The 13,480-nt window shown below is 37.2% G+C and overlaps 1 protein-coding gene across 2 annotated transcripts in view; it reads right to left on the minus strand.

Moving 5' to 3' along the window:
• Nucleotides 1–13,480, minus strand: part of LOC129722552 (uncharacterized) — a 51,602-nt gene that overhangs the window by 6,088 nt on the left and 32,034 nt on the right. The window contains exon 1 of one of the 2 annotated variants that reach the window (XM_055676077.1): nt 9,602–9,751. The exons of the other annotated variant lie outside the window; for it this stretch is intronic. Coding sequence (XP_055532052.1) covers nt 9,602–9,637 — 36 coding nt within the window. The 5' untranslated portion in view covers nt 9,638–9,751. Of the gene's footprint in view, nt 1–9,601; nt 9,752–13,480 lie in introns of those variants that run through there. 2 annotated transcript variants of the gene reach the window in all.

The following is a 13,480-nucleotide window of genomic DNA, read 5'->3' on the forward strand; positions in this document are numbered from 1 at the left end:
AAGACTACCTCTTGTTTGCTGTGGGTTTTGAAAATTCGAAGTCGGTCATTTGTGGCTCCCTCACAGTTTCTCCTCAAACAGCAGTATGATCGGTACAGCAGAAAGTACTACTGGTTAAAAATTTTGTTTGTTTATAGTTTAAACGTGTTGATGAGAGGATATAGACATCGCATATATTAAATGCACTTTGCTTGTATACTTTCAATGTGCTTTTTATTAATAAGTTTTGTTTTATCGTAGATTAGCCATTAGGTAAAGGGATCGATTTTTCAGAACCAAGTTATTTTGGTTCTTTTTAGGGCCCCAAATAATCCAATTTACCGGAAGTCGGTTGATTTTGTCATTGCATTTCAAATTTGCATAAAAAATTCATAAGAAAATATACTTTTTTGCATTTCCCTATCTAGAGAACTCAGTAATGCTTTATTCATGCGCTAAATTACGTTGAAGTGTAGTATTTTGGATGCTTAACAACTTTGCCGAAGACACTAAAGAGCTAGGCTGTCCCAAAAAAAATGTAGCTGTTCAAAGTTGAATATGTGTTTCCTGCCAACACTACCAATGTTCCGCTGTCAGTCAGATTTCTATCAGGAGTAACCTGTGCAACATGTTGTAGATCCTACATATGCCTAGAATATTGACCTAAATTTGTTTGCTTAGTCCAGCTGAGTGTATAAACTCGATACGATAGGTTACTTCTGAAAGAAATCCTTATGACTCACGTACACTGGTAGTGTTGGCAGAAAAACAGATTTTGAGCATTTAATTCGACATACTCAACTTTGAACAACAATAGCATTTTTTGAAACATTCTAGCACATTAGTATCTTCGGCTTAGTTATTAAGCATTAAAAACCTATCGTTTGAGGTCATAACACGTTTGATTTTAGCTATTTTGAGCTCTCTAGAGTGTAAAATGCCAAAAAATAGGTTTTCTCTTCAAATTTTATTTTTTCTACATAGCGCGAGCCACTTTAATGTGTATGTGTATGCTGAAGTGCATCGAGAGTTAAAAAAAGTTTACGGAAATGTTGCTTTATGTAAAACAATGTTCTGTTTCGTCGCTTAAACGTTGATAATTGCGATGATGACTATTATCCGCGTGAAGGAAGGCCGTAAACCTTGGAAGGCGCTGAATTGAAGGAATTGGTATATGATGATGATGATGATGCTAAACACAGGAACAGCTTGCATTGGTATTAGAAGACTAGGTAGCCATTTCCCAGCAGGCTTCGTTTTACTTATCTCGATCTTAAAGTTCTCCCCTCTCAACAACTGTGGGCATACATTCTAGGGGCATCATACCATCTGCTGTTGAGAGAGTGAATGAAATAAACGCTCCTAATTTGACAGAGCATAGGCCCAGTGAAACTTTTGTGATTAGCTCATCCGCACACGCAAGATAAGTGAAAAACTAAAAATTGCGTTACCGTTCTCATCACCCATGGTGAATTCTGACTCTTCCAATAATATTGAATTCAAAATCTGCTAGGATGTGGCTTCAATGTAAACCTACGTGTTTTGTTCTTCGGTCAACTTTTTCACTTAGTATCTGAGAAGCTTTATTACTAACTGGGAAAATATTTGTTTAGCCCTCGTACATTGTGATTGGGAGTGGAAATGAACTCTGCAAATGCTCTACGACTGTGTAAGAAAAAGTCTAGTTCTCCTAGGAGTTGACAGGTAGAGAAAGAAATGTGCGCAAAAATCAAGAGAATGGATAAAGCCTGTTTCCTAGCGATCACATCCTTTTTGCAATTTTATTAAAAAAAGCGAGAACTTAGTTGCACGCCTTAAATTTTACCTTGTCAGCCTAATATGAAATCATCTTAATAACGTGATTATTTTCTGGCATGAAAAGAAAAATGATTCAAAAAAATGATCATTCAAGTTTTAGAAACATTGGGAGAAATTTTCCATTTTTGTATATAGGAACAGAAAACTATTCGAGTTTTTTTTGCAATCGACTGCATGTAACCTGAAGCTTTTTTCCTTCTACGAAAATGCTTGTGTTATCGCAGAACAATGACCTTTTGTATCCTGGAGATGAATCGGGAAGATCTGTAATGAAAAGCAAGTCCAGATACCGTCTAGGCGTTGGTTGAAAAATGATGTTCACAGGGCAAAATTTTAATAAAATCAATCATCTGTGTGTAGCAGATTAATTAAAAACATGTGGAAGCGTAAAGAAAATAGCTTAAATTTGTTCGAAATATTTTCACAAAATGTGCTGGTGGTTTTATTTCATCATTTAAACGTGTCAGAATTTAAAATAATTCCACGCTTTACACGGATGCAAACTGATGCTTTGACTTCACCAGTGAATAAAAATATCTTTGGAGACGGTTGTACTCGGTCGGTCCATTGTTTCGATTATTCTTTTCTCAATATGGCGGGTGAGGTAAGTTTCAACCATTTTAATAGTATGAGGCCAAGCGTTGTCGTGCTATAGAAACACTTTTTGGGGCCTATGCTCGTATTGTGGTTGTTTCAATAGCTCGTATTTAGAGATGGTCGGGTTTGATATTTTATAAACCCTTACCCGACTCGAATCCTTTTGTTCGGTTAAAACTCGAACCCGACCGGAAGCCGAAACTTTTTTTTATCAAACCCCGAGCCCGAAAATTTTATTTTTATGAAAACCGAACCCGAAAATTTTGTGGAGGTCGATTTGTATACCAATTTGAGCCTGCTCTAAAGCTTTGAACCTCGAAAACTAAGGCCGCTTTTTTACGCGGGTTCCGGAATTTAAGCGTTTTTTTTTACACGGATTCCGGAATTTACGCGGTTTCCCGCGTAAAAAGCGACTTTAGTGTATTTTTTTCCTGTATAGACTTTCTCACTGTGTCCAGAATCGTTGATCTATTGTGAGATATGCTCGGGTGTATGCTGTATCCTGCATTTCTATTAATAGCAATACCGCTATTGAGAAGGGGCATGCTTATTGTTATTATATCCGTGTTTATGTGTGATGTGATTTAACCCTTCTTTCTACATGCTTGTCGCTATATTATATCGAGCTTCGTTTCTGCTGCCAAATATCGCCAATTATAATTCCGTGGAGAAGGTCCGTTTTGCGTTCCTCTTGCCAGTTTAATGATAAGAGGAATTTATTTGTTGAGAGGAAGTCACGCAAAGGTATTATAGATTTCAGCGTAGAGGAAGGGGGTGTGCACAGTGTTTTATTTTGCCGTTTTCGTGCGATTAATTGAATAGCATTTCAAATGTTGATTATACCCATAATGTATGTTCGGAGAAGTTTCAAGATATTCAAAAATACATCTTTATATGTAGGAATATGAGTGATCAATCCACCTAAAAGTGAGATAGAAAATTTATTTTTTTAACAGATTGAGATAGACGCATGGTGTCTTCGGCAAAATTTTAGGTGATCTCAAAACAATAAACTTTGTCGAAGACACCATGCGTCTATCTCTTATATGTTACAAGCAACATAAAGTTTTCTATGAAGAGGTCCTGAAAATCACAATTTTCTTTATAACTTTTTTCTCAGATTTTTCCGAATTTTCAAACCTTCTACGAAGTTTTCAGTCATCCCAATATGCATGTTAATGCTAAACATTGTTATTTTTTATCTCCCAAAATAAAAAAGTTATTTGACATATTTCGATATTTTTGGGGATACTTTCACCTCAAACATCTCAAAATTACGCAATTTTTCGCACGTGGCAGTTTCATACGATGAAATAACTATCCTTAGACTTTCAATTAAAGGTACACACTTTGGTATGTAAGAGTATGTAAGCAGCCTTTCGCCTGTTTTTTCAAAGCTATTCGGTTCCGATTTTTGTATACAAAAAGTTAAAAATAAAGCAGTTTTGACTTTCGAAAGTGGCCCCAAACGATCCTGAGCTAAACATGCATGCATGCTTTAATAGGGTTACAAAAAATGGAGAAAATGTTAGAAATAGATTAACTAAAAATTGAGTTTTCTCTTATATCCAGTTATATATTCAGTATTGTAAGCGTGGATGCAAATAGTAGCTTTTTTCAAATTCAATTCATTCTTCTTCCCCGATTTCAAAAGGAGCGAGCAGAGATTTCGCGTCTTCTGAAAATGTTTTAATGTAGATGATGAACGTGGATTTTGGAATAGAACGTGATGATTGTGGTTTCAGGACCTCTTTATAGAAAACTTTATGTTGCTCGTAATATATAAGAGATAGAAACATGATGTCTTCGGCAAAGTTTATTGTTTTGAGATCACCTAAAATCTTGCCGAAGACACCATGCGTCTATCTCAATCTGATAAAAAAATAAATTTTCTATCCCACTTTTAGGTGGATTGATCACTCATCTTCTTACATCTAAAGATGTATTTTTCAATATCTTGAAACTTCTCCGAACATTTATTATGGGTATAATCAACATTTGAAACGCTATTTAATTAATCGCACGAAAACGGCAAAATAAAACACTGTGGAGTGGTGGGAAAGCCTGAGAATTAACCCGTGCTTAAGTCATTTTTGGCATCGAATGGCCTGATTCTACAAAGGTTCTAACGCTTGATAAAGCAGATTCTGTAGCCTTTCAGCTACGCAGCTTGATGATATTAGACATTATTATATTATAATTATGCTTATTTGTTATAGTCGGGTATCGGGTTTTCAAAAGCAAACTCGACTTGAACCCGACATTTTCAAACCCGATCCCGACTCGAAACCGATTTTTTTTCTCCAAACCTAACTGATACTGATTTCTCCCATCTGGTCTCGAGGTACGATGCTGGCCTTACAAGCCAGTCGTCATAGGTTCGAGTCCCGGCTCGGGAGAGACTGTTAGTGTCAACAGGATCATAGCACTAGCCCCGCAATTGTCCTGTACACTTAACAGTCGTCTGCGAAGTCTGTGTACAGTAAACAGAAGGTCGAGTTCCGAATGTAGCACCAAGGCTTTGTTTTTTTTTTTCAACTAACGCTGTCCTTGTCCTACCCAATACACTGCATAACCCTCGCAGCGTACATGCTCGGCCGAGCCGACGACGTAGAAGCATGACCGGGCAATCCCCTTGACTTTTTTTTCTTTGGATTACTGTAATGAATCTGTTTTGTACTACTCGCCACGATACGATGGAGAAAATCCTTCCTTTTTTCCCGCTGAAGCAATTGTTCATAAGCGAAAAAACGACGCTCAACGTCCCTTGGCTTTAAATTACAAGGAACCCGTTTCTTTGTTTTTGCATCATTCCCAAAGCTAGCAATCGCTTGAAGATGGTTTAGGGGTAGTCCCTAATACCGAAGCAAGCTGTTCCTGGGTTTGGCTTAGATTCCCATTGAACAATTCCTTTACGCAGACAGTCGTCATCATCAAAATTGACGGCTTTACAGTGATCGACCCATTCACGGCATGTTATTGCACTTAGAGTAGCATTTGTATAAACTTTTTTCAGCTCTCGATGCGTTTTAACCGTTGTGTGAAATTGAAAGAGTAACACTTCATGTGAATGACGAATTTTCGGCACAAAATAGGAAATTCGGCCAGTAGTTACCAATAAAGGGTCCATATGGCCGAATACACTTGACGTGATCATTAATGGTCTTGTTTTAGAGTGTGGTTTGTCGCCAGCCTGTATTCTGATCCATTGTAAGTACGGTAAGATACACCAGCGCATCCTATTCGGTCAGGAATGACCATTAGACGTCCAAGTAATCAAATACCGATCGCCAATAGTGTTGCTTAACAAAAACTTAAAGCTTAAAGCGGTACCGTTCGAAATCTAGCCTGTGTTATTCTCAATAAATCCGGAACAACGGAAAATTTCGAGATTTCTCGTTCTGTCCCAAAAACTATGATAAATTTGTGATCTTTCAAAAAAGGTTGAATCAAATTCGGTCAAGCTATTGGTCAAGGTGAAAGAATTTTGAATTTTTTGATTCTGTAGGGGTACGCAAGTGTTAAAACGGATTTATTTCAGACATTTTTAAATTGCCCAATATCTGCAAAAAAAAAAAACATGAAAAATATGAATATGCAGTATAAATTCGGTAATGATTCTTTTTTTTTCAATAAGTGCATAAACTTTGCGGTGTGTCTGCAACTTTTTCTGATTTTATTGTATGAATAGGGACGAGAGAGATAAGACGGAGTGATAAAAAAACAGAAGATAGAAATACAGGTATTCCTCGTTATAACGTATGAACTTTTTATTGAGTGTTTTTTTTTCTAGCTACACATAACAATGTTGAAAGTTTATCACTAAGAGAATTATACCAATCCAACGCGCTGTTTTTGTACCATAATCGAACATTTTTATACAGGCCCTGTTGAAATTGAAACTGTGGTCGGCCATGAATCTTCTTAATATTTAACTAACTCTCCTTATACTGAATTCGAATCTTCAGGTTTAATACAGGGCTAGTAGTGAGTCAACTACAAATCTTTGTCACGAGAACGTCATCATTTTACGACAAAATGGTTACTAAAGCCACTATTTTAGCTTCAAATGAGTAAAAATAACTATTGCTGTATTAAAATATATTTTGAAAAAGTGTTAAACCTTTCCGTTGACTTTTCCTTCACGGAATATCCATGCTGCGCAATGTTCTCGTAAACATCTCTCCGTGAAGTGTACAATGCAGAAAGGCCACGAACGAACTGTCTAAGAGCCGCAAGATAATTTAAAAGCTTATTCTATAGGCTGTTCGCGTCGTTGATCAGTGTTGTGCGTCTTAAATTGACTGTACTCTCCTGGTTCGAGGTTATGTTATGCATCAACGTGTTTGGGCCTCAATTTGTTGGTTACTGCACTAGTACAACTTCAAAATCTACTCAATGTGAAACCACGAAATATAACACTGGTCGACAAAAGCGAAAAAAAGATGCCCTAGAAGAGTTATAGCTTAATACCAATTCCTGTGAATTTGAGAGCAGAAGTGCGTCAAAAGGCCGCCCAGTAAGTGCTCGCTTGGTTCGTCGCTTCTAGGTTGGCTTACGGGAAAACTCGTTTGAGTCTTTTAAAAAGTTAGCTTTCCTAGCAGTGCCAAAATTCTAAGCTATAATCTTTCATTTTTTCCAGTAAGGGGTCTAGCGCTAAACTTGTATTTACAAGTGTAATCCATTTAAGGTTATAGCTGGAGTTTTAAAGCCCTTTAGTATTAACATTTTAGCCCTTTATTATTAATATTTTAGTTAGAATGAAAAAAGTTACTATTGTTTTACTCCGAGTCCGCTTCTAGACCTGCGTATATTATCAAATCATCTGAAGTTTGATAACTGACGTTCGGTGATTGTGAGATTAGCGTAATCACAATATCAGCTGGTCTGAGCTCAATCCCAGCCCTGTGAAAATTAATTCTAGTGGAAGTTTCAAGCAGCTTCAAATGCAGAATAAATAATAATCTCTCGTGAAGTTGTATTCAAATCTTCCCATTTCAATAGAGAGATATCGGATAGGCTAAACCTCTTCCCCATTAGGCGCGATCATTAGCTTCCAAAGCAGCAGAGGAAGAATGATCGGAATTAAGAGGGATAATTGTATTGTAGGCATGAAATGATTACGAACATTTTTGATCGATAGTTTTTACTTAAAATAATGACTCATACAGAGATTATTATAGGGCTTTGAGAGTCTGTAATAACGTACAAATTTTCAAGCCTATTTAATCTGCACTACGAAGGTAAAGACGATCAGTTTTATGTTGTGCCGGTTCTACTAGCTGACTGGCTAACGGCAAGTGGTTGATGATTCATAAAGTCATACGCCGAGCACTAAATAACTGTGCAGCAGTCCACGCGGAACGTAGAGGCACGTAGTTCAGCTGCAAGTTTGAGATGGTTAATCCGTTTTCAATGCAAACTGATACCTACATACTTTATGTCCGTTTCTCGACGGGAATCAAAACAACAGTGTTGCAGTGGTGCGACTGTCCGACAATTCGACCGATAAATTGCTGTATACAGTCTCATGTACCTATGCACGAAGTCACTGTGCTCACTAAACGCGTTCGGATATTCTCACTCGGAACCTGGATCGGGTGTCTCATAGTGCAACTATTTCTTTGTTTGGTGTTTACCGCTCGTAACTACCATATAGTTATGGGCTTTGTTGTCACGCAGGGGCCCTACCTGCATGCCTGCCTCACTGCAATCGACATGCTTAAATGTTTGGGCTTACTAATATGTATTAATAATTGTATAGGTATTAAAGTGTGTTTTCCACAAAAAAGTGGACTTTTTTTGCTGATTTGTCAGCGAAGCGGTGGAGTGCGAAAAAAACCGAAAGTGATAATCATGTGAGAACAACTAAATTACAAGTAGCGTTGGTCGCGGCTAGGAGTGTGGGAAATCAGATATCGCACGATAATTTAAATCGTTGTAATTATTGTAACATGATATTATTCAACAGGCGGGCAGCGGCAGGTTGCGGTTAACGTACAGTGATTTGGTTTTGTTTTTGCGGTTTGTAATTGCAACTAAACGGTTAATCCGAGTTGTTGCGATTAAAGCTTGAGGTGGTTAACGTTCGGTTATTGTTAAGAGCATGTTGCTAGGACAAGAGTTATTATGACTTTTTCGTTTATCAGTTCGATCACTAAATCAATCAATCAAAATTCGAAACCTTCATCACAAAACTACTAAATTCATCTCGTCCTTGAATTCAAAAATAAAATGCATTTCTTTTGAAGAGTCCATGAAACGTAAGATCAGCTGCGTATCAAAATTGAATTGGAACCTTTATGTTCTCAAGTCTAGATTAATTTCGCAACAAACTTAAGTGCCTTGCACTTGCATCTGATCGACTATCGGTATAGAATCTACCAGAAATTGACATCTGATTTCATCATCCCTCGAGGCTGCCCCAAAGCCCGTTGCTTATCAGCTGCATTCGGTTTTGGGTAGTAAGCGGTAACCGGTTTAGCGGTAGTGAAGAAATAGGACGTGTCTTAGGCATTGACCTACATATTTACTACAACAAGCGTTGATTTTTTAATCACTGAAGTGGAGAATCTGACAATCTACAAAAGCCCGCATGACTCATTCAGGTGTGAAATTCAAAGTTTGTTGGCTTCCTTTCATATTAGCATAAAAGCACTATTCATTTTTTGTCAGATAAAAAACGAACGCGATCCGGTTTAGTATTCACTTTTTGCTGGCCGGGAAGGCGCATCAGCTGGCTAAACCTAACACAGACATACGATCAGCGCTTTTTTTAAAAACCATTTAAGAAGCTTGAAATTATTTATTTTTTCGATCCCAAATTACCAAACTAACAACCACCACTAACTCACAGCACACCACTTGAGCTTGTTATGTGAATGTTACAACACACCCACTTCTGAAACACTGAAACCGTCGTTGTTCGTCATTGACATCAGCTGTACGTTTTGGGAATTCGTAAGTTACCATCGACAGAAAAATCACGGCCCTGTCTTGCTTATTTGCAAAAGATGTTCGCGGCTGTATTCGAAAGTCATTAAACTTTTCGAAGGCCACCAGCAGCATTTTTGTTTTTTTTTCTCGGTCAGCTATTTTTCGTCATATCGACAGACGGCGGCCGGTAACGTCTTGGCAGATTTGTTTATCCATCTAAATTCGCAACCTATAGGTACTTTTTGAATTGATTTCATAAGTTCAAACTTACTTGTAAGTTCGAGGCCAATTTATCCAGTATATTCATCTGTTTTTTTTACATCAACACACTTCAAAGTATTTCTCAGAGACTCAGCCTATTTGGTAATCATTCACTTCGCACGGCTATCTACTCTGTATAGATGCGCAAATTTCAAAGAACTTTGTAAAGTCGCTTTTCTTTCTTCTGTTTAAATTCGCTTGACCACATAAATTAAAATTTAATTTGCAGTAATTAATATAATTCATTCCCGAATTCTTGACTGTTTGATCTTCGGTAAGAGACACAAATTTCTTGTTTTTTCTTTCAATCACAATTTTATGTTAAAGTCACTATGTTCTTCTCCTCGTGGCTTGGAGATCGCTCCGTGAAATCCTTCCGTACTCCTCGAGTGTAAAACGCGAAATGCGGTATCGCCGTGGTTAAGCTTCGCGTATAGGTGGCTTAACAGAATGATATTTTCATAAGCATGTGTGTGCATTTATTTCCCGTTCTTCGCTTTGTGACGTGAGCGATGAACGATGACCACTGGTGGAGGTGTGGAGCCTTCTTGCGTTTTACTAGCGACTGCAGCGAAGCTAGGAGCGACTGTGTAACAGTGAGCGGTTTGTTGTGACGCGCATCTTGAGAGATTTTAAGGGTTATTAACCGATCGGATGTTGCGACTACGGCGATAAAATGCTGAAAAAGGCCATTGCCAAAAAAGGATTTGTTTCCAAACCTGATGGATTTTGGAGTTTTAGGTTGTTATTTTATGTTTAATCGTTTTCGGCCATTTCATTTTCGTTTGTCTGCTGCTCTCGCGATGGACACTTGTTGATTCCTTGCACGTCATAGACTTAGCGGTTAGTGTGCGTTAATAAATTTCTTATCCAATCAAATCATTGGAAAGTATGATGATATCATCCGTACGGACAGCTTAAAATAGATGTCGTTCGACAAGAATCATATCGACGGGCAATAACATTTGATAGTGGAAACAAGAGGAACCGTGAGTTAGTACGCTTATCATTGCGAATCATGGGGAAAAATCCCCTTTTACCGGCTGGTAAGACCGGCGAATACGAGTTTGTTGTGATCAAACCACACTAGGTAAACGAAACTAGAACCGATGACGGCACCGATATACTTGACTTATCTAGTGACTATGGAACAGTCTGGTAACAGTAAGCTATTTGTTTCAAAATCAATTAAATTTCACACTTTAATTAATTTCTTATCATCCATCCTTAGTATTTAAACAATTATGGTGGGTTTAAGAAATGAAGTTATGAGAAAATAGCATTTTTATTATTTTCAAAGCATTAGAAGAAATTTTTTCCTTTACGGAAATGCTTGCGATGGAGACGGAAACAGCATCAGCAGAAAAAACAGCCTTGAAGCTTGCAACACTATACCAGATTGACGGGTCATCGAGTCAGCTGATCATGCGAGATTTAAGCTGTGATTCGGGTCGCACACGTCGGCGAAACGATATCAATTTAATTTATTGTGACTTTATGTAGATTCTTGTGTTTTAAGGAAACAAAAACAGGAATAATCATTTTTTATTCACCATCTATTAGAAGCAAGTCGGAAGATTTGCTCACCGAACGTTCCTGGTTTTCAGACAAGCCTGGGAAATGGAATCAGACTTACGTTAATGCCTTTAGAAGATAACCAACACATCATTTTTGTATGTGGAATTTCGAATGACCATGTTAATTAATATGTTCGTTTATCATACGATAGCGAATTTATTTCGTAATGCATTATAGAGATGGAAGGGCATGGGAAATTTGTTACCCGTACCCGACTCATCGAGAATTTTCAAACCCGTACCCGTCCACAACCCGAAGTCTGGTTTGTTTAAAATACCCGTACCTGACCCGAACCCGAAAAATAGTTGTTCCAATTACCCGTACCCGACCCGTACCCGAAAGAAAAAAACGTCGAAATTGCCGGTACCCGACCCGTCCTGGATTTTGTTTTTTTTTTTTGTTTAATTAAATTAAATTAAATTAAATTTTATTTTTTTTTCAATATATCCGAGTACTTCGTACATTTTATGCACTGATTGTCATAGGTGGTTTCTCGAGATGTTAGAACTTAGAACGAGTTAGGTTAGAACCGGGTGTTCATGTGAACGAATATTATTGAGCCCGGAGTTCCAGGCGATATTTTAGTTCTCCTAGAATCCAGTGTAGCACCTGTCCGCTCATCTGATCTGATGATGAAAAATTTGACCATTTTTATTGCTCTGCAAAGTATCTATCCATAACTGTGTACGGAGCATTTGGGATTCATTTTTCGTGTGTGTTACCTCATATTAAAATTGATCAGGGATTTCAATTATTTATTTTGAATGCATACGTATGTTTCATATAAATTGCTGAAAATTTTTATTTTGTTTTCTAGAGAATAATCAAAATTCAATAGATTTTTTTTGAAAGATTTATAATAGCTTCCTAATGAACCAGATCAAAACAACAAGAAGAATAAGGTAAATTAACTTTTGGTGGATCTCTTTATTTTATTAACCTTATGATGCAGACTGGCTGGACAAATGTTTCCCGATGGAAGATTTTTGAAAATGACTCGAGTTTTCACATAAAATGAAATAATCTGGCGAGTGGGCCACTATAGGGAGGGGGTCCACTATATGTTAATTTACCCTACTAGAACAACACGGAGAATGGTGAAAAGTGCATGTCTGATAGAGTTTAAGACAAGTTTTATGTGAACATCGCAGCAACCTGAAATCTAAATCGGAATATATATAGTTTGCTTGTCTTTCAGTCACGCGCACGACAAACGAAAGTTACTCAAATTGCCTTTTTCCCAAGCAAACTCTGAAGCTGAGGTACACTAAAGTTTGTTATTTTTTTGTGGGTAGCAACACAAACACTCCTGTTCTGACTACAAGTTACCTTTGCTTTTAGTCCTCCACTCACCTCCTCTCGCCTGGTATGGAGCCAGTCGTAAGGAAATCAAAGCTAACTGCGTCTTAACTAATATTCGGCACACGTGTTAAATTAGCACATGGTTATAGGTTCTGATGCAGGTGCATCGGCAAAAACCGCCAAAAAACGTAATAAAGGGCGGAAAGCAATTTTGAGGTGTAAGAAAGACATAGCATCAAAGATATCAAGCATGTAAATGAAATCTAAAGTTAGCCAAACCGCTGTCAGTTGATTATGAACGTTACTTTATAGTTACATGTCCAATAATTTCTGTAATGTCATGGCATTACCATCAAAATTAGGTTGTCAAGTGATGGAATAAGGCAGTACCTGTTGAAATTCATTGAGGATAAACTATGAAAAAGTCAAGAACATGATGGGGATTATAAACTTTTTTGCTCGAGAAAATAAGCAGTTTGCATTGAAATTGTAATTTTTCAATAGTACAGTTCGATAGCAAAAAGTTGTTTGTTTATTACGACCGAAGACGTTAATAACGAACATTTATAAAAAATTTAAGAAAACCGGCTGTAATTCGGTAAAGCCATTTTGTGCAAAACACCATATCGAGTTTCAAGTTTAGCTTATAACGTGTGACAAGCCGCCCTTGAAATCTATCCAACTTTCTCCCTATTACTCAAAGCTCTAACAAAATTTACAAAAATGCTACAAAAAGAAGTTGTACTTAAAGATAGAGCAATATAATTTTTTTTTTCGATATTCTTAAAAATAGAAAAGACATTCAACCTACACAAAATTAATTCTTTAACTATACTACGACGTTCAAGATGTACGGAGAATGGGATAATTATTTTGCTGATACGTGAAAATTTTAGCTGATTCAACAAAAATTTAGAGTATAAGATAAACTCATTCCCGACGGGTGACATTCAAACTTTGACTCAAGTTCAACAATTATACTTGAAAATTTTTACGATGAAATTATTTA

The sequence above is a fragment of the Wyeomyia smithii genome, chromosome 2 (genome assembly GCF_029784165.1).
Source record: "Wyeomyia smithii strain HCP4-BCI-WySm-NY-G18 chromosome 2, ASM2978416v1, whole genome shotgun sequence".
Lineage (NCBI taxonomy): Eukaryota > Metazoa > Arthropoda > Insecta > Diptera > Culicidae > Wyeomyia > Wyeomyia smithii.